The sequence below is a fragment of the Dipodomys merriami genome, unplaced genomic scaffold, assembly GCF_024711535.1.
Source record: "Dipodomys merriami isolate MVZ:Mamm:240054 unplaced genomic scaffold, mDipMer1.0.p SCAF_48, whole genome shotgun sequence".
In the NCBI taxonomy this organism is placed as follows: domain Eukaryota; kingdom Metazoa; phylum Chordata; class Mammalia; order Rodentia; family Heteromyidae; genus Dipodomys; species Dipodomys merriami.
In genome coordinates this window covers 4558747-4586075 of record NW_027206046.1, presented here as the reverse complement: position 1 = coordinate 4586075, position 27329 = coordinate 4558747, and the positions used below count along the sequence as shown (strand labels likewise).

The window sequence follows — 27329 nt, the reverse complement described above, 5'->3', positions numbered from 1 at the left end:
ATTTGCCTTTCAATTTTGATTCAGATTAAAAACAAAACAAAACCCAATCCTAACAATGGAAAGTCTTATAAAATACAAAGTGATTTTCTCAGTAGACAGGAAAATAGAAAAGTCACCTCTGAGATTGAACAAAGGATGGGGGGGGGGGGGGAAGGAAATTAATTATGTATTTTTTTTATACATGGTATATAGCTTCTGGTCTTCCCCCAATATCTTCCTAGTCACTAATATTTCCAGTGAGTTGCTCCTAGATGTATGTATGAGTAGAGTAAGACCAAGAACGTTGAAACCTGCTCTCGGAAGGCCTGGCCTCATGTCTAACCATTGCCAGCTGTTTGTATATGATTCACTGTCCCTTCAGAGAGGGAGTGACATATGGGAATGAAGCATTATGTCATTTAGCCTGGCTTGCTTGCACGTTTGCAGAATGTAATTAAAAGCACATGTCATTATCAATAGTTAACTCTGACTCTGTGTTAGGTTTTTACAAGACTCTGCCAGAAACTAAATCATGTTTTAGTGTCTCGCTCTCCCTTCTGTCTCCTCTCCCCCCTCCTCCCTCTTTGGAATCAAAAGAGAACTTTCTAAGTCCTGACTGCTCTTATTTCAAAACTAGGGACATTTCCAACTTGTACGCAGATCCAATGTATATTGTATCTGAAATTGTAAGTTGTACTAGGTAATTTCTTTCTGACTTCTGCATTCAAATAAAGTTGGGTAGAGATAAATGTCTTTTAGGTACTAGTTTATTACAGGTGGGGGTGTGGAGGGTAGCTGTGAGGAGGATTAGCGTGTACTCCTGTGATTTAGGTCTCTGGATTGGTGCCGAGTAAATTATAGTTTTCCACATAGCACCACTGCACTGCCTGAAGAATTCCTTGTCCAGACCAAAAAGGGCTAGGGACGTGGCTCAAGTGGGAAAGTATCAGTTTTGCAAAGCGTGAGGTCTTGGGTTAAAACCCAACATCAGCAACAGGGTTTTTTGGGGTCCAGATTTCTTCAATCGCTAAGTTTATCCTTCACCTGAAATTCAGGCCTCCTTTAAATTCAGCAAGCAGTGTCCTTTTGACTGTAGTGATAGGGATTTTATTTTAAATATAATGATAACTTGAAGTTGTTATGTGGACATGCACATACCATACACACACACCAGCAGCAGCAGCCGCAGCAGCAACAACAACAAACTTCCTTTTGATTATAAAGAATTCCCCAACTGATTTTATTTACATGGTATTAAAGCTGAAAATGGGTAAATCTCTTTCAGGTACTTTTCCATACCTTCCCCCCACTCCCCTCTATACACTTAGTTCCATTTTTCCTATCTTCTTCCTCTCTACCAACATTGTGAACTGTAGAGATTTTTCAGTGTTTCAAAACTTCAGCTTGTCATTTCTTTCTGGATTTCCCATTGTGGGAGGTTGAGGGTCTACTGTTATCTAAGAGCTTAACCTCAGCCCACTGAGGTGTTAACTTCCTCGAAGATGGGTGTGTCAGTGTCCAGCCCTGTCCAGAGCCCTTGCTCTGACAATGGATGTGACCAGGGAAATTCTCCAGTTTCAGCAAAGTTCTTTTCTCTGCTCTTATGTAACTCTTAAGAGAGGAGTTTCTGCTTTTGAGAGTTCATGTTTCTTATTTTCTTTCCCTCCTGACTGCATACCATGGTGTTTTTTTCCCCCAAATAAACAGAAAAATATTTTTAATTGAACATGCATATGATATCTTGATGCTTTTATTTGTTGATTGTGTTTTGTGCCAGGACAGGGGCTTGAACTCAAATCCTTGGTGCTGTCCCTTAGCTTTTTCAAAAAGCTCAAGGCTAGTGCTCTAGCACTTTTGAGCCACGTCTCCACTTGTGGTATTTTGCTGGTCAACTGGAAATAAGAATCTCAGGGACTTCCCTGCCTGGGCTGGTTTTGAACGTGGAACCTCAGATCTCATCCTTCTAAGTAGCTAGGATTAAAGGTGTCTCTGTTTACTAAGGATTTTGTAATTGAGCAGAGAGCCTAGAGCTCTTCAGCCTTCAGTATCACTGGGCTGAGTCTACAATCTCCACACAATTCTGAGCTGCTTCCCCATTCCAGACTCCAGGGATCCGGGCTGTTGCTGTGTGGGATGGTTGCAACGTGGGCCAGGGAACCTAGACATCACTTGTGATTACTCAATGCCAGGGCCCAACCTCCCTTGTGTCCCCCCTCCGGGTCCCTGTCTTAGACTTCTTTCCTCTCTGTGAGGTACTTTCATGCTAAATCTCACCAATGCACTGATCTTATTTTAAAATTCATTTGGACACTTCTGTTGATGTGAGTGTTCCAAAAGTTGTCTTTGGATTTCTTGCATTTGAGTTTAAAGCCATCAAATATAAAACTGCTTATGGTTAGTGTCAAGTTTGCAAAGATGAGGAGGTAGTTTCCATGATGGTGTGAAATTGTGCTGGATTTGACTAATCCCTTTGCTGTATTATATTTCTATGTAATCCCAGAGATGGAGAGCTCCTGTGTGATCGACTCTGATGTTCGTGAAATGAACTATCAAAAGGAATGTTCTTTGTAGTTTATTCTGAAAACTACCCTAGATCCTCAGCATTTTCCCTCCCTCCCTCCCTCCCTCCCTCCCTCCTTCCTTCTCTCCCTCCTTCCTTCCCTCCCTCCTTCCCTCCCTCCCTCTCTTCCTTCCTTCCTTCCATCCTTTTATGCTAGTGCTAAAGTTTGAACTCAGGGCCTGGCCACTGTCCCTTAGCTTTTTCACTCAAGGCTCTACCACTTGAGCCATACTTCTACTTCCAGCTTTTCTAGTAGTTAATAGGAGACTGGACCATGAGCCTCATTTTTCAGCCTGATGAGTAGCTAGAATTGCAGTTAAGCCACCAACCAGCACTTGGCAATCATTTTCAATTTTTTTTTTTTTTTTTTTTTTTTGTCGGTCGTGGGGCTTGAACTCTGGGCCTGGGTGCTGTCCCTCAGCTCCAGCTCAAGGCGAGTGCTCTGCCACTTGAGCTACAGCGCCACTTCCTCATTTTCAATTTTTATTAAGCACAATGAGCATCAGAATTGTCCAACCTAATTATTATTTTTTGGGTTTGGGCGTGGGGCCTGAACTCTGGGTCTGGGCGCTGTCCCTCAGCTCTTCAGCTCAAGGCTAGCACTCTACCATTTGAGCTACAGCACCACTTCCGGCTTTTTTTTCTGCTTATGTGGTGCTGAGGAATCGAACGCAGGGCCTCAAGCATGCAAGGCAAGTGCTCTACCACTGAGCCACCTTCCCAGCCCGAACCTATCTTATTTTTAAAATTACATTTTTATTATCTTTTTGTTGTTGTTGCCAGTCCTGGGGCTTGAACTTAGGGCCTGGGCACTGTGCCTTAGCTTCTTTTGCTCAAGGCTAGCATTTTACCACTTCTGGCTGTTTCTGTTTATGTGGTATTGAGGAATTGAGCCTAGGTCTTCATGCATGCGAGGCAAGCACTCAACCACTAAGCCACATTCTTAGCCCTATTTTTATTATCTTTAAGTAGTTGTACAAAGGGATTACCATTCAACAAATCAGTTGATAAGTACACTTCATCTTGATCAATCATCTTATCCCTTTTCTCATTTTCCCCCCCATCCCAACTGATTTTACTTTTACAACTCTTTACTTTGTAATGAAAGCTGAAGTGTTAAATTGGCAGATGAAGCAGAGGAAAGAGGAACCATATTATCTCTTCACTTAGAACTTTACCCTCCCAGAGCCCATACAGAAGCCAGTGTCTCAAACCAAACACCAGGATGTGGTTTCTGGCTCTGCAGTTTTCATATGTGTTATCTACCCCAACTTCTCCTTTAAATGTCCATGTAAGTATTAGAGTCTACTTTGTAAGTACTGAGTTCTACTGATCTCAGTAGAACCGACAAGGATGCTGGTCCAGTATCTTTTCTCCTTCAGTCCTGAAATGGTAGACTAATGATTGTGAACATGTCTAAGTGATTTCAGTTTGATTCTGTAAAGTTGCTTGGTGTGCCAGTGGATTCCCCAATGGAAAATTAAAGCATTGCATTTAATAAGAAACACTTTGTTGTTGTTTTTTTTACTTCACCTTTTAATCCCTCCCCCCAATTTGAAGAAAAAAATAATTAGTTTATAAACAATTTAAAATCTCATAGAGTTTTTTTTTCCCCCAGAGAAAAGAGGGACTAGATTCCTATATTTGTGCAACTTAGTGTCAGTATCCAAAGTATAACCTCCCATTTTGAAATTCCCCTTCCTTCTAGTGAGATGCTTTTCCCCGTGGACAGTGTAAAGCTCAAAAAGTAATCACTAACAGTAACATAGACAGAGTAGCAGTCCTTAAAACTGATCTCCTACCTTAAGGTTTTCTGAAATAATTTAAAAGGAACAATTCCTTCCCTCCCCCCCCCCCCCCGCTTTCCTTCCCTTCCTATTCTTCCATGTAAATTGTGCATTTGGTTATCAATTTTATTATTATTATTATTTATTTGTTGTTGTTGGTTGTGGGGCCTGATGCTGTCTCTGAGTTCTTTTGCTCAAGGCTGGCACTCTACCACCTTGAGCCACAGCTCCACTTCCAGTTTTCTGGTGGTTAATTGGAGTTAAGAGTCTCACAGACTTTCCTGCGCAGGCTGGCTGTGAACCTTGATCCTCAGATCTCAGCCTCCAGCATAACTAGGATTACAGGCATGCGCCACTATCGGGCACTGATAGTATTGCATTTTATACTCATACTCCTTATGTAGGCAAACCAATGTGCCACTGGAGGAAGACAATTCAGACTATCATAGTTGATCTGCCAGCCCTGTAACTTTCTAGGTGCATCTCCTGGGTACAGTGTGGACAGTGTTCTACATGCAAGCTTGTTTGTTTAGAGAATAGTGACAAGTGTATTAAGTATCTAGCATGGCGCCTGGCACTAAATGGGCTCTGGAGAAGTGGTAGTTACTTTTATTAAAGAGAACCTGTTCTATTGTAGCCATTAGCATCATTCTGTGCTGAGCTCAGAGGATATTATTTGATTTCATTATACGAGGCTTTCTAAAGTCATGCTCATTTTGTGTGGTTACATGTTCTTCGTACAATCTGTACTCTAACCATTCTGGACTGACTGAAGCTGGAGTTCATGGTTTTGCAGGCAGTCAGTCGTTCCCTTACTTAAAGGGTCTGGTCCCATTCCATTCATTTAAACAAGGTCATTTACCAAACTCTTGAATTCTTTAGCCTTTTTTTTTTTTTGATAGGTTCTACTCACTCTTGCTTCTGGGCCTCAGGTTTATATAGTAAGGCATCACAGGTGATGTAGGAAGCAGACCTAGGTACTATAATGTCATACTCAGAACCCTGAGCCTGTTTTCAGGCAGTATTTCGAATTCTGGAGTTTTTAAACTTTTAGCCTCCCAGCTGCTTTCTTGGTTACTTCATCACTCACCAAGTGGAGAGATATGCTATTGAATGACCTCTTAAATTTGAAGTTTGACAGATATTCTAGTGCTTACTGGAATTGTTATTCTTTGTGATTTCTTCCCCCTCCCCCCCATTGAAGACTTAAGCTAGCATGACCTTTCTTTTTCTTTTCTTTTTTTTCCTTTAGTTCTGGTCTTGGGGTTTTGAACTCAGGGCCTAGGTGCTGTCCCTGAACATTGTTGCTCAAGGCTAGTCTTCTACCACATGAGCCATAGCTCCACTTCTGGCTTTTTCCTGGTTAATTGGAGATAAGAGTCTCATAGAAATGTTTGCCTGGGCTAGCTTAAACCCTTGATCCTCCTGTGTCAAGCTCCTTGAGTAACTAGGATTATAGGTATAAGCCACTGGCAACCAGTTTAGCATGATCTTTCTTTTTTATTATTATTATTATCTTTAAGTAGTTGTACAAAGGTCCCATTCAACAAAACAGTGTAAGAGTTCGAAGTGTCTGACAACATTGTCATCCAAGCATGATCTTTCTTGATCAACAATGCATTCTTTAAAGCTGACTTCTGGCTGACTTCTTTAGGCCCTTTTTTAAAAAAAGAAAATGTGATTTGCAACTCATTATTGGGTTATGAAGTCAACTTAGTGATTTCAGATCAAGTTTTTTTTTTTTTTAATCGAGGGGAAGAAACTAAACCAATACATAAAAATAGGAAAAAGTACTGAATCCACAGCATATACAAGAAGAAGCGTCAAGTATGATGATAATAAAACTTTTGGTGTAGGCCCGGCACCCATGGCTCACGCCTGTAATTCTAGCTACTTAGGAGGCCGAGATCTGAGGATCGCCCGTTCACAACCAGCCTGGACAAGAAAGTCTGTGAGACTCTTACCTCCAATTAACCACCAGAAAACCAGAAGTGATGCTGTGGCTTAAGTGCTAGAGTGCTTGCTTTGAGCTGAAGAGCTCAGGGACAGTGCTCAGGCCTAGAGTTCAAGCCCTACAACTGACGAAAAAACAAAACAAAACAAAAAAACACTTTTGGATTAGCTATGTAAGAATGTACATGTGTGCAAGGAATTATGATATAATACCTTTGGCCACGGGTTTTAAAAAAGCTAGAAAGCTACTTGGTTTGCCAATGAACTCTCTCCCTCTCCCTCTCTCTCTGTCTCTGTCTGTCTCTGTCTGTCTGTCTATCTCTCTCTCCCTCTTTCTCTCCCTCTTCCTCTCCCTCCCTCCCTCCCTGTCTCTCAGCCGACTAATGCTATAGGCTGCCTTTGACTGGACAAATCCCTTTTTCTCCCTGAAAGAAAACTGTGCATGCATTATTGATGGAAAGCCTATGTTTTTTTGTTCAGGTCTCTTGGGTAATGAGTTTATTCTCCCTCTTTCTCTCTGTTTTCAGTTTCTTGCTTTTTGGTCTTTCTCCATGAGCCTGACAAGCCATTCTGGCTGTTGACGTGGTAGCAGAAGTATGGTCATGGGATTGTTTTTCCAAGTGTTAAGAAAATGATGGTTTCTGGGGAAAGTAAAACTTCCTAACCCACAGGAATTAGCCCGTTATTGTTCCTCCCTGGTGGCAGCACTGATGTGTCAGTCCTAATATAATTACAGACTTGGCATTTACTTCATTGCATGTGGCGTTTTTAAAAATCGCCCAATCCCCTAAGCCTGTGTAAATCATGATTTTAAAGGTTGGAATTGACTCATTGATAGCAGAACCTTCCATTCCGTTCATTTACTCTAGAAGAGACTTCCTGTTGTCTTTTCCTTCATTCTTAAATGAAGACGTCTGCTTTATGTATATTTTGTACTGGGCTCTGATCTGTGCTTTTTCTGAGAATTTTAATAGCCTACTGGCTTTTGTATGTATTTTACTTGTTGAAAGTGTATCTCTCTTAGAGCTGTCCAAATGTGTGACTTCAGTTGAGTGCATCTTTGAGATGCATGCAGTGGAAACCTGATTGTATTCCAGAGTCATTAATCAATGTCAAGAAGGATTTATTGAGGGCTTGTTACTCTCCTGGCAGACAGAACTGAGGCTGCAGAGTGCTGTAAGTAAAAGATGAGGCACTTGCTTTTCTAGGACTCGTTTTTCTATTCACTCCTTTAAACATTTATCAGGTAGCTACTCAGTCAGCCAATCACAGTGCTGGGTTTCTGCTCAGGCTTAATTGGGAAGGCGAAACTCACCACAGGAAACAACAGAAATGATTGTCATCTGTGATTCAAGCTTTTATTGTAAGGTGTCTAGGATTAGGATTTGAGTACAGCAGCCTGGCCTACCTGCTAGGGAGAAGGTAGAATAAGAGGACTGACACACCGTCAGGATGCATGCAGGAAGGATGAAGAATATTCCACACAGTGGGGGGTTCCTGTGTCTCCACAGAATACAGTATAGAGTGGGTATTTCTGAGGCTGTGTATTAAGGAATCATGAAAGCTAAGCTTGGGCTCATGCCTGTAATCCTAGCTACTCAGGAGGCTGAGATCTGAGGATCATGGTTCGAAACCATCCCAGGCAGCAAAGTCCTTAAGACTCGTATATCTTCAATAAAACTACTCACAAAAAGCTGGAGGTGATGCTGTGGCTCAAGTGGTAGAGTGCTAGCCTTGAGCCAAAGAAGCTCAGGGACATTTATGCCTCAGGATAGGCCAAAAAAAAAAAAAAAAAAGTCAGTCTCTATGGTGCTTACAGTCTACTTTGGGAGCAGGAAGGAAGTGAGAAGAGCAGAGGAGGCTGTGCGTGAGGACGATGAAGGAAGCTGGTACTCGGATGGAAGTGGTGTAAGCAGAAAGCTTGGAGTCATACCCACACCCCACCCTCTTGTCAGTGGCTACAGTGAGCTATATTGGTTCCGCTCTAGCTTAGAGTGTGGCCACATCGCTGACTCAGTGACAGACTTCCTTTCTGGAAGGCTGGTATATGACACTCCCAGTTCACTAGGTCACCCTGTCCCAAATTGCCCAGTTGTGTGCCAAGAGGCAAGACATGGTGGCCAGGGCTTCTTCTCACCTCCCTTTGAGGATCCCACCACATTCCTAGGTTCCTGAGTGGGCCTCAACTTCAGCCTGGTTGAGGGGGTGTCTGTGTGTTGGCTCTCTACCCTGGGGTCGCGAATTAATATGCAAATGTTTTCCTCAAAGCAGTTACTGAAAATATTTATTCCTTAAGATTCTATTTATTTCATTTTTCTTGCCTTTATTTCTGTACCTTCATGCTGTTCATGGAGGCCTGCATCTCAACTTTTGCTTGTGTGTGACAACCCCAAATCTCAGGAGCCTATACACACATACAACACACATAGGACAAGCAGCAGAGGGTCCTTGGTCAATCTGCCCTAAATCCATTCCTTTTCCCTCTTCCCCTACCCAGCCTCCTGGGGAGCTGGCCTCAGACTGGCCTCAGCTGATCTGAGATACTGGCAGGAGATTGTGCAACAGGAGAACACCAGAAACCAGAGTCTTTCTCTTCCCTTTTTGCCTCAGGTGCTTTCTTCAGCAGATGCTTTAGTTCTGTGTGGCTCCAAGTGCCACTGGACATGGTTCTGTGCTTCTATCCAGGCAACTATGCCTTCAGCTGCAATGATAACATCTCCTTTTGCATCTGTAGTGTCCATAGGAGGGGCTTTCTCCTGATGCTGAAACCTTTTACTATTCCTCATTTTACTCTCAGTTACTTCTATAACCAATTCCCTCTATTCAATTCCTTCTTTTGTGGACTGAGCATGGAGCTCAGTAGAGAGAACTTGCGTAGCTCCCATGAGGCCTTGGTTCTGTTCCTAGCACCACAAAATAAATAAAATATGCCTATTTCAAAATAAATAAAGTGTATAAACCAGTGGCTTAGAGGATACATATAAATTCCTTTTTTTTTTGTCTGATTAGACCTTCACTGAGATATCCCTCTAAAGAGACTGTTCTTTTGCCTTTGAAGTTTTCCCCAAAGGCATAGCCTCAGAAACAACCTACTTTATTGATGCACAAAATGTCTGAGAATGGAGCAGCATGCTGCTGTTGAAGCACTGTGTTTAGAGCCTTCATACCAGGTTAGGAACCTTGCCCTGCTACTTACAACATTGTGGCCTTGTTCTCAGTCTCTCTGAGTGGTGCTATCCCTGAGCTTTTTCGCTCAAGGCTAGTGTTACACCACTTCTTTGAGCCATGACACCACGTCCGGTTTTCTGGTGGTTAATTGGAGATAAGTTTCACAGACTTTACCACTTGCGCAGGCTTCAAACTGCGATCCTCAGATCTCAGCTCCTGAATAGTTTCTATATTTGCCATTTGTGAAAAACACATGTCACGTGTTTATCATCAGTCTTCGGGGAGAATTAAATTCTTGGTGGAATAACAGAATTAAAGCAGTTTCATAATCTAGAAAGTCATATTTTCTGATGGTTCATGATCGTCTGTTTCTGTTCCTGAAGAATGAACCTTAGAACATTATCTTTAATCAAAGACCCGGGATGGAGTAGGCACTTTACATTCTGAAATTATAATGCCTGTAGATAGCTCAGGAACCCCTTAAAGTCCATGTCTGCATCTCTATATTCCTCAGTTAAGGTGCCAGGTGGATGGAGGTGCACACTAAGTCTTTGTCACATTTATCTTTCCAATAGAAAGTTTGGTTTTCACTGTGACTTACATTTGTACACTGCATTATACATTTGTTACAAGCATACTAAATACACTGTACTAATCATACATGGTCAGGCAGTTTTTTTAACCATAGCTAGTGTGAAGCTAAAATGAAAACAGCTTTGATCATTTCTCTGTTGTATGATTTGACACACACCAAGGAAGTGGCTGGAAAGCCTGAGAAGGGTCACGGCTGCCACTTATCCGACTTCAGTATCATCATCTCCAGACATATCCTTAGGCCTCCATGTTTGAAGCCTGTAAGAGCATATTGCTTATCCAAAATAGAATAAATTCAATTTGTTAGAGTGTGCACATTTTCTCCACTTTCTTCTGTCTCTCTCAGAAATTCATGCAAAGACCCAGGCACAGGTGGCTTGTAATGTAATGTAATCCTTAGCTACTCAGGAGGCTGAGTTCTCAGGACTACAGTTCAGAGCTAGCCCGGGGAAGAAAGTCCATGAGACTCTTACCTTCAATGAACCACCAGAAAAGCCAGAAGTGGTGCTGTGGCTCAAGTGGTAGAATGCCAGTGTTGAGCAAAAAAGCCAAGCTAGAGCTTGAGGCCTTGAGTTCAAGCTGCAGAATTAGCATGTGCACATGCGCGCACACAGACACAGATACAGAATTCATGTCAAGAATTGCCATAATAGCTGTGATCTCCTTTACTACCCAAATGTCCAGTGGGATTTTGTGTGTTTTGCCTCATGCTTCTCATTCTGCTGACAGACTGTTTGGGGTTAAAAATACCCAGTCATTGTGTTTCATGTTTCCTAACTTTTATGTAACATTATTGTGCACTTCCTGACTGATGACTAGGACCACTAAAATTGTGACCATCCAGTGTGGAAATCCTGCACGGGATGGCGCTTGAAATCACACGCTCACGTGAGTGAAGAGTTCTGTTTATGTGGTTCATGGTAGTAACTTAGGGTCACAGCTTTCGATCTGTCACAAACTGGGGGATGAATTGAACATTGGAAACCATCACCCTTTCATTCATTTACAGAGGCAAACTTTGCAACTTGATTGCTTATTAACCTATTGTTTTCTTCTTCAACTATAGATGACAACATTCTGGTTATGTTTGTGCCTGTATATACCCAAGAACAACTCGGCACCCCTGAATTGACTTTTGAAATACTCTACGTACATTTTCTGACTTCCTTTTCTTTTTCTTGTTCTTATGGCTCACACTTGTAATCATAGCTGCTCAGGATGCTGAGATCGGAGGCTCAGAGTTCAAAGCCAGTCCATGCAGGAGTCTATGAGATTAACCACCAAAAGCCAGAAATAGAAATGTAGCCCAAATTGCAGATCATTAGCTTTGAGTGGAAAAAGCTAAAGGAGAGCACCCAGACGCTTGTGCTGGAACTGTGCTCCAGTTCTGACACACACATACAAAAACACCCCACTACTGTATGGGACCTTAGGAACAGAATACAGTACACAAAGTTAGCGGGGCATGGTAGCACCATGATCCTCAGCTGAACAAATTTTGAAATTGAATGAATGGGGCTGGGATGTTACTCAGTGGCAAAGGCTTGCCTAGCGAGTGTGTGCAACGTCTTGGGTTCCATCCCCAGTACCAAAAAAAAAAAAAAAAAAATTGAATGAGCTCACTTTATTAAAGCTTGAACTATTGCCCTCTCCTGTTTTATAGCTGATTAGATTAATTTGCTATGATTAATAAATTATAGTCCAGCAAACTTTGAATTCTGTACTTTAATTAGGGACAGGAATTGCATGGGCAAATGACATCTGTGGATGATGCCCGGCCTCCTGAGTTTGTTTCTGCAGATGCCACAGAATGCATCAAGTGAGAGACGTCCCCATGTCTCTGGCCCATTTGTTGTGGCCACATTTTCTCTTGCAGGCGACAGCAAATAAGCTGGATCTGTGGATTGGAGAATGAAAAATGAATTTTCTGGACTGTTTGACCAAACTATTTGGTCAGTCTCATTCGAGGTAGTCTTTGTAGGAAATAAAGGCATTGCTGTCTGGGCCCCAAGGTCTGATTTGGTATATAATGTCCCCAGTTACCACACTTATTTTCTCTTCTCCTTGCTTCTGGCCTAATTAATTATGTATTTTCTTCTTCTTCCCTATTTGATTTTTATTAGCTATACTTATATATTAGCCATCTAGTTTTCTCAAGCACAATAACAATAAAAATACTAACAAATAAAGACCTAACAACTCCCCAAATAGCATTCTCTTTTAGATGGCTTATGTGAGCTTGATGTGTGTTTTTTATGCTTTCTTTTGACCTCCTGTGGAAAATAATTGCATATTCAGTTCTGAGATCCTGTAAGGGTAGTCCCTTGAAGTTCCTGGAATCCAGAATTTAAGTGTTATTTATAGTCAATACAGCTCCTTTACCACTTGGCTTTTTTTTTTTTTTTTTTTTTCCCTTACCCACACGTGATTTCTTCTTCTTTGGAGACACAGTTCATTTTATATCATGCTACTTCTATAAGGCCAGAACAAATAATATTCAAGTTTCTGTCTGACCTTGGTAGTGATCAAGGATCATTTGTGTGTGTGTGTGTGTGTGTGTGTGTGTGTGCGCGCGCGCGCGTGCATGCGTGCGTGGGCACACGCACATGTGTGCGCATGCATGCATGTGCATGGGTGCTTTTGTCAGTACTGGGGCCTGAACTCAGGGTCCTTGTACTCTTGCTTGGCTTTTTCAAAAGCCCAAGGCTGGTGCTCTGCCGCCTGAGCCAGCATAAACTATTTCTGGCTGGCTGTTTGCTAATTGGAGATACATTTCATGGGCTTTTCTGTCCAAGCTGGCTTCAAACCTCAATCCTTAAAATCTCAGTCTCCTGAGTAGCTAAAATTACAAGTACAAGCCACTAACAGTGACTTTAAGGATCACTTTGAATCACTCAAAATGTTCATGGTGGATTAAACAGTCTTCAGTGGCAAACCCATTTTCTAGGAAGTATGTCTGTGCTTGCTAAGAAAAGACAGAGTGCTGGCTTAGTTGTTCCAGGTATTTTGTAGGAACTAAAAGCCATTGTTCTCTGTTAAGTCAAGAATTCCACCTGAGTCTTTTATAGCTTACATTCCTATCACCTGGGGTCATCATGACCTGTTTAAAAAGCATATTTTGTGGCTGAAGAACCTGCCCGAGGCTCACACATGCTCACAGATACTGATAAACTTTGGCACACTTCTCCAGGATTTGGGAAGAGTTATCCATTCTGTAGGACTGGGTGAAGGGGAACAGGTGAGTCATTTTGTCCACTTCTGGGGACGGGGGTGAGGATGGGGCTGAGTCAGGAAAAATGGGTTTGTTGAACTAACCCCTGAAGCCTCTTGTCATCAGAGGGGAAGGAGGGCCTCTTACAGGATGTTCTACTTCTAATTTGGTTTTGTAAAAATAAGCTGAACAAATATTAATTTAAAAACACTCTTCAAGGCCAGCTGCTGGTGGCTCATGGCTGTAATCCTAGCTACTCAGAAGGCTGAGATCTAAGGATCATGGTTCCAAACCAGCCTGGACAGGAAAAGCCCCATGACACTTTTATCTCCAGTTAACCATCAAAACCCCAGACATGGATTTGTGGTTCAGCTGGTAGAGTGTCAGCCTTGAGGGAAAAAACTAAGGGACAGCATCTACACCCTGAGTTCAAGCCCCAGTACTTGCACAAAAACAAAGTAAAAAGACTTTTAACTGCTATTTTTTGTTTTGTTTTTTGTCTTGTCTTTTATGGTATTGGGGATCAAATGGAGCACTTGCTTGGCAAGTGCTTTGCCACTGAGCTATACATCCCAGCCCCAGGGGGAAAGAAACTTCTAAAGAAAAATTATTCTATGTAGTACTGAATGGTTCTTCAAAGCATTAAGATATGAGGATGGCTTTGTAAAAATTTTCTCTTGTGAACATCCTTTAGGTTTTATATTTTCCTTTTCCATTGCCTCTTAAACACAGGATCTAGAAGAAGGAAGATAAGGATTAAAAGTGAAATCACCCTCACAGGAATTGACAAACCCTTTATTTTATGATTTGAATAAGTTGTTACCAGTTTATTGTGTATTGAAAGTTTCCAGAGGTATTTGGCTTGGGTACAAAGGAAAATTAGTGTCCTTCCTTCTTGGTCTAGACTAGATCCCTAGCACTACATATATTATAACATTGTATTGCTTTCAAAACTTAATTGTTCTAAGGTGAATGGCTACCTATATATAGATAGGCGAGATTGGTTTGTATAAGTATTTACTGTGTACATGGAAGTTATATAGTCAGGTTTAAACTGGTACCATAGGAATTTTTACTTACAAAATAAGATGATACAGTTGTGTATGTTTGTATGTGTTTGTGTGCATGCATGCATGCATGCTGGTACAAGACTTGAACACAAGGCCCTAAGCTCTCATTTAGCTTTTCATTCAAGGCTGGCACTCTACTACTTGAACTACAGCTCCATTTCCAGCTTTTTGCTGGGTAATTGGAGATAAGAGTATCATGTGTTTTCTTGCCGAGACGGGCTTCAAACTAGAATCTCCAGATCTTAGCCTCCTAAGTAGACTGGATTACAGGCATGAAACACCGGTGCCTGGCTGTTTTTTTTGTTTTTTTTTTTAAACATTGATTGAGAAAAACATATAGGCTGTTTGTGCCACTTTTTGTTTATTTTTGTCTCATCTTCTACTTGCATATATACTCTCTGTTTGTTTTAGCTTTCATGATTTGCAACAGCTCATTACAATTAGCCATCCATTGCACTGGCTGAATTGAGCTATAAATGAACTAAAGATCATATGTGCAGCATGGATTTGTTTTTTGGTAAATAGAAGGTCCTTGCTACCTCCATTCAGAACACTGAGTTTTTCCCACAATCTCTGGTCACTTTCCATTTTATTTAGAGAAAAGTTGGGTGAAAGAAAGGATGGGGCCAGGCATCAGTGGCTCACGCCTATAATCCTAGCTACTCAGGAGGCTGAGATCTGAGGATCATGGTTCACGGTCAGCCCAGGCAGGAAACTCCAGGAGACTCTTATCTCAGAAAACCAGAAATGGTGCTATGGCTCAAGTGGTAGTGCGTTTGCCTTGAGCTGAAGAGCTGAGGAATAGTGTCCAGGCCCAGAGTTCAAGCCCCACGACTGACCAAAAAAAGAAAAAAAGAATGGGAAGGTAAAGACCTTCCCTCCTTACTCTCTCCCATTTGTTGATTGGTCCTAAATTTACATTGTATACTCATACAACCTGAAATCCTTCTAAAACAAAAATTATAGCTAATGCTTATTTCAGGCCTGGTTCTGATCTATTACACGAATAACAATATTTTTTCCACCCCTCTTGTTAAGAACTTACTCCAAAAGGGAACAAAGGGATCCTTTGCTTTTACTTAGTTGCACCATCGAACTTTGTGACTAAGCTCTATTACTTCCTAATCTTTTTCTCTGCAGCTTTCACTTACCTCTAAATGAATGGAAAATGTGATAGTGGTCTGTACTGGGGAGGATCCAAGGAATCAGTGTGCAGCATCATTGGAATGTAGCAGTAACTTTTTCCAGTAATAATTCCAGTGATTGGGTGGTATGATCTTCTCATAGCAATCATGTGTAAAAGGAGGGCTTTGCTTTTTTCCATTCTCTCTCTCTTTCTCTCCCCCCTGTCTCTTTTCCTTCAGTGACTACAGTTTTCCCTTCACCCTTAAGTGAAAGGGCCTGACTCCAAGTTGTCAGAGTTCAGGCAAGGAATTCCAGGCTTAGGATAGTGATGATGATACACACTGGAATCTGTGTGTGAGTGTGCATGCGCACTAGTAATGGGGCTTGAACTCTAGGCCTTGTACTTTTTTTGTTGTTGTTGTTGGTTGTGGGGCTTGAACTCTGGGCCTGGGCGCTGTCCCTCAGCTCTAGCTCAAGGCTAGCCCTCTAGTGCTTGAGCCACAGTGCCACTTCCAGTTTTCTGAGTAGTTTATTGGAGATAAGACTCTCATGGCCTTTCCTGCCTGGGCAGGCTTTGAACCAAGATCCTCAGATCTCAGCCTCCTGAGTAGCTAGGATTATAAGTGTGAGCCACCAGAGCCCGGCTCAGGCCTTGTACTTTTTTGCCTTTTTCTGCTCTGCTTTTTTTCACTCACAGCTGCTGCTCTACCTCTTGAGCCATGCCTCTACTTCCTGATTTTTCTGGCTAATTGGAGATAAGAGGCTCTCAAGAGTTGTCTGCCTTGGGCAGGCTTCAAACTGAGATCATCAGATCTCAGTTTCCTGATTAGCTAAGATTACAGGCAGGAGCCACTAGCACCTGGCTTACATACTGGAGTCTTTTTTTTTTTTTTTTTTTTTGTCGTGGGGCTTGAACTTTGGGCCTGAACGCTGTCGTCCAGCTCTTCAGTTCAGGGCGAGCACTCTACCACTTGAGCTACAGTGCCACTTCTGGTTTTTTAGTGGTTTATTGGAGATAAGAGTTTCACGGACTTTCCTGCCCAGGCTGGCTTTGAACCGAGATCCTCAGATCTCAGCCTCCTGAGTAGCTAGGATTACAGGTGTGAGCCACCGGCGCCCGGCTCTGGAGTCTTTTCTTGCTGCCGAAGTATGTTTTTAGCAACTACAAATGGACTGATCAGAGAAGATGGATTTGGTCTCATGTAAGGAACAATTCTTGAAATGATCATGAACCATAGTGAGGGGAACATGGACTCTTAGAGGCTTCTGAACTGCAATGCTTCGAATAATGTTAGCTCACAAATCAGGGGCTGGGAAGGTGGCTCAGTGGTAGAGCGCTTGCCTTGCATACCTGAGGCCCTGGGTTCGATTCCTCAGCACCACATAAGCAAAAAGAAAAAAGCCGGAAGTGGTGCCATGGCTAAAGTGGTAGAGTGCTAGTCTTGAGCTGAAGAGCTGAGGGACAGCGCCCAGGCCCAGAGTTCAGGCCCCACGACCAGACCCAAAAAAAAAAAAAAAGAAGAAGAAGAAGAAAAAAAAAACATTTATATAAAAAAAAATCAGGCCCTTGTTGAACACAGATTTTTATTGAAGACAAAACATATCATTGGGAATCTAAAGTCCACAAGGTCATTGCTATCTGCAAATTGAGTAGCACTTAAGACACAGGGCCTTTGGAAAGGACAGGATTTTTAAGAGCCTTATCATTCATTCACTTGGCCACTCTCCAGTGGTGAATTGAACACTGGGTAATTTCTTTAATCAAATTATAATTTCTCAGCACTTCCTAGATGTTTCTGCATAGAGTATCTGAGTTGTATGCTTTGTTTGCTATTTCAATCTTTCTTGACATCAGTTATTTGGTTATGTTTGATTTTTTTTTTTTTGGTCTTTTATTTCCCAGAAACATTTGAAGAGTTAGATTTTTTTTTTTCTTTTGGTACCAGTATTAGGGCTTGAACTTAGGGCCTGAGCACTGTCCCTTAGCTTTTACACTCAAGGTTGGTGCTTTAACAGTGAACCACATCTAGATTTTTGGTAGTTAATGGGAAATAATAATCCTCATGGGCTTTCCTGTCAAGGCTGGCTTTGAACCATGATCCTCAGATCTCAGCTTTCTGTGTAGCTAAGATTACAGGTGTGAGTTACCAGTGCCTGGCATTAGATGATTATATTTTGATCTTACATGTTACAGACCTTTGAGACTCTCAAATATAAACATTATTTAAACCTAAACTAAACTTGGACTGAGGATGTAACTCTGTGGTTCAGTGTGCTTGCCTAACATGTACAAGGTTCAGGATTTCATCCTCAGCATCCCAAAACAAACAGATAAATCTATACTTAACTGTAGTATTTTTTGTATCTGTTGTGTGTGTTCTGGCGCAGAGGAAAAAAATTCAGTAATTTTTCCCCCTAGTGCTTGTAGTTTGTGAGTTTATGAGTTCATTACATTGTATGGTTAGACTTTATGGGATAGGAAGGGCTCTCCTGAAGAATGTCATTAAATTTGACAGTGTAACCCAATTACAACTAGAAAATTCTACAACAGTGGAAGCTGTGCACCTTTTTCAGCAGGAAGTGGCAGTGTGTGTCACTGTTAATTTTGGCAATAAATAGAGGTGTTTTTTTTTTCTTTGCCACTTCCTATTCATAGGTTAGAGAAGAAATCTGAAGTTCTACTTTATCTTCTCAGTATATCAGATCATTTTTTTTTCCTACCACCCTCCACCTATCAGATGTCTTTTTAAAGGGAAAATTACGTTTGGAACCATTTGTGATTGTACCTTAAAAAAAAACTCCCTGCTTTTCACTGGGGCCTATGGCTTATGTCTGTAATCCTAGCTACTCAGGGAGCTGAGATCTGATGATCACAGTTCAAAGCGAGTTTGAGAAGGAAAATCTATGAGATTCTTATCTTCAACTAACCACCAAAAATTCAGAAGTAAAGCTGTGGTTCAAGTGGTAGAGCACTATCCTTGAGCAAAAAAAGATTAGGGACAGCACCCAGGGCCTGAGTTCAAGCCCTAGGATTGACAAACAACAACAAATTCCTGCTTTTCCTTTGTTGGATTCACTGAATTCATAGAAACTGATTTGGCTGTCCATTGTTAAATTACATTTGATTATCTAAAATTACATGTGATGTTTTCCTCTCAAACTTCAGGATCATAATTTTTAATATAAATAAACAAAATTAAATAGGAAAACACTAGTCAGAAACTAGCTTTCACATTGACAGAACACGTATTTCAAAAGAATAATACCCTCCTCGCTCTTCTCTCTCAGTCCACGTAATATTCTTTTTTTTTTTTGTCAAGACAATATTGCTATGCTTTTATTTTCAATAATGTAAGGAAATACCAAGTAATATTCTTAATTTTAATTCTACTTTCATATATTTTCTCCACATTTTTATTTATTTTGGAAAAATTCAAATTTCAGAATATGACTCACTTTTTCCTACTTGATAATCTGTTTTTCTAATTAGAGATTTCAACTAAATTATCCTGAAGTCAGCTATTCTAAAATTTAATTATTTTCCATGTTTAAAATCATATACACACACACAGACTGGGCACTGGTTGCTTACACCTGTAATCCTAGTTACTCAGGAGGCTGAGATCTGAGGATTGCAGTTTAAAGCCAGTCCAGGCAGGAAGGTTGGTGAGACTGTTATCTGCAATTAACTACCAGAAAACCAGAAGTGGCACTGTGGCTCAAAGTGGTAGAACACTAGCCTTGAGCTGAAGAGCTGAGGGACAGCACCTAGGCCCAGCGTTCAAGCCCCATGACAGACCAAAAAAAAAAAAAAAAAAGCACACATACATGACATAAGCGAAGTGTGTTATCATTGAAAATTTCAAAACTGACAGTATCAATTTATACCATGTATTCATTGTTAATAACAAAAGCCTTTTATAACCCCAGCATTCAGGAGGCTGGGGAGAATTGGGAATTCTAGGCCAGCCTGGCTTTCCTAGTGAGACTCTGTCTCAAAAAACAAAACCAAACAAAAATGGGGGACAAAAAAAAGAAAAAAGAAAACAAAAAACCCTTGAGTAAGGAAGTGAACGTAGCATTTCTTTAAAAGCATTTCAATAGTTGGGATACTTCTTTTTCTATTTCTGGAATATCTCAGAAATGTAAATAGACAAACCACATAACCTACATTCAGATAGCTTGGGACCACAGATGTTTCCAAGTGTACTTTAGAAACAAAGAAAATCTTTCCTTGTTTTAATTGTCAAAGCACAGTGTTGACTTCTTGCTACTTCATGTGGGTCAGAGGGGGATAGATAATCCATGTAGGAAAAATGTGCAGTGATCTGAATAAACCTAGCCTTGAAATCATGTGTTGGTGGCATTCACTGGAAGGTGGAATGATCCAGAAATCAGAATTTTTTTTTTTAATATAGTTTTGTGACTGCAGCCAAAAGAACTTTTTGAAGAACTTCAGTGATCATCAGATGTCAAAAAGTGGCTTGATGGTCCTTTAGCACTGATTTTCCTGGGCCAGGTCACAGGCTTCCCCAAGTGACCCTGAAGAACTCGTGTGTTGTTCTAAGCTGCAGCACCCAGAGGGCAAAATACATCAGGTCACAGCTCAGACTGAAGGTCGGGAGAGTTGGCCAGCCTGAGAAAGCGTTCCCAAGGCCAGGAAAAGAAATCTTTCCCACACTCAGGCAATGGTATCTCTACACCCATTCACAAACCCGGGGCCAACCTCCCCATTCATTCTCTTGGGAGAAAAATAGTCATGTAATTCACATCTGCTGATGTGAATTTGACTATAGCATATCTGAGTGTTGTCAATCTGTGCCTTGTCCATGTGAAATTTCCAACTGTGGAATGAAAGGTGACACAGTACTTGCTCATTCAAGCTTCTTTTCCTTGTGTGTTCTGTTCACTGTTGGTTTGGGCCAGGCCCAACATTCCCTTTCTTCTGTGTTCTGTCCTCCAGACACCTTACTGCCCCTCTGGTTTCTGGGACTCGCCATCTAAACTGTCCTCTGGATAAGTGCTTGTCACATGTCCCTTACTAGTGCCTCGTTGACAGGTGTCCCAGATGCTCCACACTGAAGCAAGACCTGCTCCGCACTCATACTAAAGTTTCTAAGGTGCTTGCCATGACTAAACTTCGCCTGGATTTTTCTACTACTGTTAGTGAATGCGTGTCTCCATATCCTACTTATCCATATAACAAATACTTGCTTTGAAAAATGTCCAGCACATAAAAGTATTGTTAACAGAAAACATTCTCCTGTAATCCTAACTACACAGGAGGCTGAGATCTGAGGATCGTGGTTCAAAGCCAGCTCACACAGGAAAACCTGAGATGTGAGACTCTTATCTCCAGTTAACCACTAGAAAACTGGAAGTGGTACTGTCTCCCAAAGTAGTGGAGCACTAGACTTGAGCAAAAGAGCTCAGGGACAGTGCCCAGGCCCTGAGTTCAAGCCCCATGACTGACCAAAAAAAAAAAAAAATCATCACTCTCATGTCCATTTGATGTTAGAAATGACAAATTATAGATAGAATCAAAGTCTCCTGTTAACAGGAAAGTTCTGTTTCTCCCCAGAGGTAATAGTTACTCTTGTTAATAGTCATTTTTATACATGTTGTATGCTTCAATTATATGGAGATATACGTATAGATTTTAATTATTTACACTGGATAGATTAGTAAATGTTGCACACTGTAGTTTTGGCTTTTTTTCTCAATGCTGGCACTTTACCACTGTACCACAACTCATTTCCTGCTTTTTGTTGGGAAATTGGATATAAGAGTTTCATGTACTTGGGGCTGGGAAGATAGCTAAGCGGTAGAGTGCAAGTCTTGCAAGCATGAGGCCCTGGGTTCAATTCCTCAGCACCACATAAGCAAAAAGAAAAAAGCCGGAAGTGGCGCTGTGGCTCCAGTGGTAGAGCGCTAGCCTTGAGCTGAAGAGCTGAAGGACAGCGCCCAGACCTAGAATTCAGGCCCCATGACTGGCAAAAAAAAAAAAAAAAAAAAAGTTTCATGGACTTTCTTGCCCTGACTGGCTTTGAACAGTGATCCTAAAATCTCAGCCTCCTGAGTAGCAAGGATTATAGGCATGAGCCATTGGCACCCAGCTTGGTTTCAGCATTTAAAAAAAATACTTTTCAGAAATGATGTCTCATTATTGTGCAGGTCCTGGGGCTTGAACTCAGGGCCTGAACACTGTCACTGAACTTTTTTGCTAGCGCTTTACTACTTAACCACAGCTCCATTTCTGGCTTTTTGGTGGTTAATTGGAAAGAAAGAGTTTAGCAGACTTTCCTGCCTAGGCTGGGTTTTAATCCTGATCCTCAGATCTCAGCCTCCTGAGTAGCTAGGACTTCAGGTGTGAACCACCAGCACCTGGCTGCCTCGTTATTTCTGCAGTGTGTTCTTTTCTCTTGGATTCAGCCATGTTGATCCTCGTGGCCCTCTTTGTATACCAAGGTGCCCTCCCACTGGTGGGCATTTCAGTTGTTGCCAGAGTTTTTCTTTGACCTTTATAGAACAGGCTTCCCCCGTGAGACCTGGTTCTATCTCCTTGAGAAAGCAAGATTTTTAAGTGCCAGCATTTTAGTTTAACCCTTCTTGTGTTGGTCTTTGTGAATCTGAGTTCATTGCTGACTCTATCTTGGCATCAATTTTCTTAGCTCCAAAGGCAGGGCTTGACTGAAGGACTTCTAAAGTCGTGCTTCCGGTCTATAATTCTGTGACTCTCTTTCATACTTCCTCTCCAGCCTTCCAGTAATAAAGAAAAGACAGCAGTGGTGAGCAAACCATGAGCATAAGAATCAATTCTCAAAAACAAAAAGATCCGTTACAATGAATGTATGTAATTGTGGACTTCAATTACAAATGAAAATGGAGATAATCCCCCCTTGGTGATAATAGATTCAGGAATTTGGCCTTTGGCCACCAGCATGTTATATTCCCATGGGTCTACCTAACACTTGAAGGAACAGTCAGAGGCTTTGGGGGAAAGGCAGTGTCACTGTTAGACACAGGAAGACCATCTTTTCTCAATAGTATTGCTGTTGTGGTCTGGACCTGCTATCAGTCAGAGGATGAAACTGATCCTCCCAGAAGGGCCGAGACAAGGGAGGTGCAGAGAATTGAGCCAGAGCCATTACCCAGCCACTCCTAAACCCCAAGTCACCACTGGGTTTCTTGGGTCAAGAAATTACCTTAAACTAGTTTGCTTTGAGGTTTCTGTTCTTAGCTGTTGAAAGCACCCTAATTGATGTAATTCTCAAGTAATTATTCTTTTCACCCCAGAATACATGCAAGAGTAAATGTCAATCTATTGCATATTCCTACGAATGTAATTGTCAAGCTAATTATGCCCGTATCTCCATTTTCTTCTAGGAATAAGATTTCTCATCAACATAACTATTGCCACTTGAGCCCATTAAGAAAACCGAATTTTGTTGTTTTGTAGAATTTCTCCACTTTGTAGTAACCTTTTCCTAGACATCTAAGAGTACTTGACTTTGAATTTAGAGTGTGCTGTATACATGTTTCCGTGTCCAAGAGGATGGACCTTGGCTTGGTGTGGAAGTGGCAAGTTCACAGAGCTCACAGGCTTACATTGATGTGCAGAGCCAGACCTTGTAGTCCTAGGCACAGCCGATGGGATTGAGGAAAAGGGAGAGAGCTAGCTATGTAAGGGGAGGTAAAGAAGGCTTCAACGTGATCTGGTCACTCGAAAGAGAAGGGATGTGTGGGGCCACATGAGACACAGAGCTGAAGTTGTAGAGGAGCTGAGGGTACAGTGTCTAGAAAAGCTTGAAATCGCCAGGCTAGAGGAATTGGATATTCCTCCTCCTCTTTCTCCTCCCCTTCTCCTTCTCCCTCTTCTCTCTCTTCCTTCCCCATTCCTTTTTCTTCTTTCTGCTGATACTGGGGCTTGCGCTTAGGTCCCCAAGTACGCTCAGCTCTTTCACTCAAGGCTGGTGCTCTACCACTTGAACCACACCCCCACTTCAAGCCTTTTTTCTTGTGCCAGTCCTGGGGCTTGAACTCAGGGTCTGGGCTCTGTCCCTGAGCCTCATGCTCAATGTTAGAACTTTACCACTTGAGCTACAGCTCTACTGCTGGCTTTTGGGTGTAATGAATTGGAGCTAAGAGTCTCACAGACATTGCTACCATGGCTGGCTTTGAACTGTGATCCTCAGAGCTCAGCTTCCTGTGTAGCTAGGATTACAGGCATGAGCCACCAGTGCCTGGCAGTTCTAGCTTTTTGATGGTTAGAGTCTTGTGGACTTGGTCTGACCCAGGCTGGTTTCAAACTGAGTTCCTCACATCTGAGCTTCCTGAGTAGCTAGGATTACAGTTGTGAGCCACCAGTGCTCAGCTTCGTCTTCTTAAACAGTGCACTGTTTGCAACAGGAATTGAAGTTATTCTTACAGAACTACATGGGAGAAAGGTTGGCAGTGTCCTAGGAAGGAACCACACATAATAATAGAATCAGAATACCTGATCTCTTCGGTTTCTATGAAATTACTATTCCTAGATCTTGTTCACACACAGTATATATGTTTTGTTTGTTTTTGTTTTTGTTGGTCATGGGGTTTGAACTCAGGGCCTGGGTGCTGTCCCTGAGCTCTTTTTCTCAAGGCTAGTACTTCTGGTTTTCTGGTAGTTAATTGGAGATAAGAGTCTCATGGCCTTTCCTGCCTGGGCTGGCTTCGAACCTCGATCCTCAGATGTCAGCTTCCTGAGTAGCTAGGACTACAAGTTTGAGACACCACCACCCGGCACAATATATAGCATATCTGCTTAGATCCTCTCAGCCTCTTTAATGGTGGAGGATACAGCAGTTGATAGTGGTTAAGCAACCTGCCTGCAAGTGTAGTGATACATTGTAGCTCTTGTCTTCCCAGTTCAGTGCTGTTCAATAATATTAATAAGATATTAATATCCTTTTAGCGAATGGTGCCTTCTTGCATTTCCCCCCTGTGTATCTACAGTATTTGCCTTATCCTCTTGACAACAGCATAAACAAAAGCCTAAGAATTTTGTTCACATCTTTAAAACCACTGAACACTCCTGAATAGTGAAAAGACGCTCAAGTGTCACCATCTTGTAGAAGTTCCACAGATAACAGAAAGGTAATACCTCTCACCAGAACAAGAAAACCCAAAGAACAAAAGACTAGGTTCAGTAGCAAGTTTCTGCAGTGTTTTGAATGAGAGTCAGGCTTAGGAAAGCTCAAAACTGCTTTGTTGAAGGCAGGTTGGCAGGTGAAGTCTCAGAAAGCACTGGAGTTACTGTGCCAATAAAGCCAGAGTAGGAAGAGAGGTCATTTCAGCGGGTTTTTTTGTTTTGTTTTGTTTTTTGGTGCTCTAACTAGGGCTTGAACTTAGGGTCTGGGTGCTATCCCTTAGCTTTTTTGCTTAAGGGTAGTACTTTCCCACTTAAGCCACAGCTCCATTTCCTGCTTTGTGATTGTTAAATGGATATAAGAATCTCACAGATTTCCTGCTCTGGCTGGCTTTGAACTGTGATTCTCAGATCTCAGCCTTCTGAGTAGCTAGGATTATAGGCCTGAAGTGTAGCCACCTGGTTGAATAATTGCGAGTGATAGATCCTGCCCTTGGCCAGTTAAGTCAGGTACTCAGAATTTGGGGGAGGAAGTAGACCTAGTCATGAGATAGTTTTTGTTTTGTTTTTTAAACATCTTTAATTCTGAAGTGTAGCCACGGCTAAAAGCCATTCTAACATTTTGGTTCCTGGCAGCAACTGCAGGAATTAATATACATTTATTAAAATGTATATCAAAGACTTGCTACGTGTATAAAACACAGGCTTTTCCTCCCCTGCAATCCCGCAGACACGTTCTGAGAAAACAAATGGAAAAAGATGGAGGAAGATGTTTGGCAAAAGGCCTGTGGCCTTTGGATGGGGGGCGGTGGCTGGGGAGTATTGTTCATATGTATTTCAGGAAGTAGCAAATATGGTGTGCTCTGGAGCCTTCCAAATTATGTAACTTTGCAGGATGGGGGGGGGGGGGGTCCATTTGTGCCAGCATAATGAGGCCTGTAATACATGGCATTTACCGTGTGGGAATTCTTCGCCCGGTCATTAGCATTCCTTTCTTGGGTCTGCTTGCAGAGGAAGTGTACCATTCACACCCTCCCTAGCCTCACATTTTCCAGTGCGTTGGAGAGCTTGTTTTCAATAGCAAGCTTTGTTCTCTTCCTACTAAGACTTGGATTCAATTTGAAGAAACTTAGCCTATCTCTCCTCCCCCCCCCCCCTTTTCTTTTCTTTCTGGCAGGAATTGACTTTAAAATCCGAACGATAGAACTCGATGGAAAGAAAATCAAGCTTCAGATCTGGTAAGTAAAATAAAACACACAGAGCTTCTCCTTGAGTTGAGAATAGAGAGTGGGAATTTGAATGTGAACCTGTGGTAAGGTTAGAGACATTCTGTGATAGCTAAAGCATCTTTTCCTTCCCAGAACTTAGGTAAGTCTGAGCATCCTTCAACGGTATCTCTCACGAATGAACAGGTGGCAAACGCTCAATAAGCCTTGGAGCCAGAAGAGATCTGGCAACCCATTCAGACCCATCCATAGCTCTTAATTTTACATAGGAAGAAACATCTTCATTGGTACTTGTTGCAGCTCATGAGATCATTAACTTATGGAGAGAAAAGGTTTGGTAGACTCATAGTTTTGGGTCATCCAATCCAAGATTAGGTGGGCCTGTTGGTATAGGCCTGTGAATGGTAATGCAGGGAGCATGAGGCTGAGAAAACTGCTCATCTCCTGAGTCAGGAAGCAGGAGAGAGGTAGGAAGGGGCCGGGGGAAGGGGCCAGGGTACCACAATCCCCTGCAAGAGCATGCTCCCAGGTCCTCTACTGGGCCCTCCTTTTTAAAAGTTTCTACCACCTTCCAGCAATGCCATCCTAGGAAGCAATCCTTTGACACCGGGATCTCCCAAGCAGATCTCTGGTTGCTCTCATTCTGTTTTTTTTTTTTTTTTTTTTTTAAATTTCCTTGTAGATTAATTCTATTGAAAACCTTGGACTTCCCCTCTAGCTCTGATATTGAGTAATTTATTTGCATATGTCTTCTCATTAAGTAAAAGAATGAGGACTATTGAACTGGGCAATAAAAGAAAGAAAAAAAAAGAAAAGTCAGGCCTTGTCTTAATTGGAGCTACTCTGTATTCAAAAACACAAGTTTTATTTTTATTTTTTTCTTAGCACAACACTTTTTTGGTGCCAGTCCTGGATCTTGAACTCAGGGCCTGGGTGCTGTCCCTTAGCTTTTTTGCTCAAGGCTGGTGATCTGCCACTTGAGTCATAGATCTACTTCAGGCTTTTTGGTCGTTAATTGAAGATAAGAGTCTCATGGACTTTCCTGGACTTTCCTGCCTCGGCTGAGCTCAAACTTTGATCCTCAGATTTCAGCCTCCAAAATAGCTAGGGTTATAATCCTCCTGTTCTTCCTTTGTGAGGAGGGAAATAGAACTTAAGAGTAGTTAAGTTCCTTGAGGGAATGTGCTTGGGCTGAGACCACCACCCAGATTTCCTAGAACTTCGAGTCAGCTTTCTTCCTGTGTTAGCCTAACCTAATATTCCCAGTGGTTTCATTAGAAAACATGTGAGGGATCCTGCAGGCTGCCCTCTTCAACTCCTGGCGTTTGGTAAGAGATTGGAAATGAAAATGATGTTTAAGGGGAAAGCAAGGAGGAAATCTGACTGTGCCACACAGTCCTGGCCATAGCATTAACGTGTAGTTTTGAAGCCTGGTGCTGACCAGCTTTAGAACGAACATGGCAGATGCAATCTGTCCAGGATCTATGTATAGGAAGCTTGTTCCCCAGGGTAGCATTGAGAGATGTTATGGA

The 27329-nt window shown here is 41.9% G+C and overlaps 1 protein-coding gene across 1 annotated transcript in view; it reads left to right on the top strand.

The window, feature by feature from the left end:
• Rab8b (RAB8B, member RAS oncogene family) overlaps positions 1-27329 on the top strand; it is a 62057-nt gene that overhangs the window by 20477 nt on the left and 14251 nt on the right. The window contains exon 2 of the mRNA XM_069995217.1: positions 25749-25809. Coding sequence (XP_069851318.1) covers positions 25749-25809 — 61 coding nt within the window. The remainder of the gene's footprint in view (positions 1-25748; positions 25810-27329) is intronic.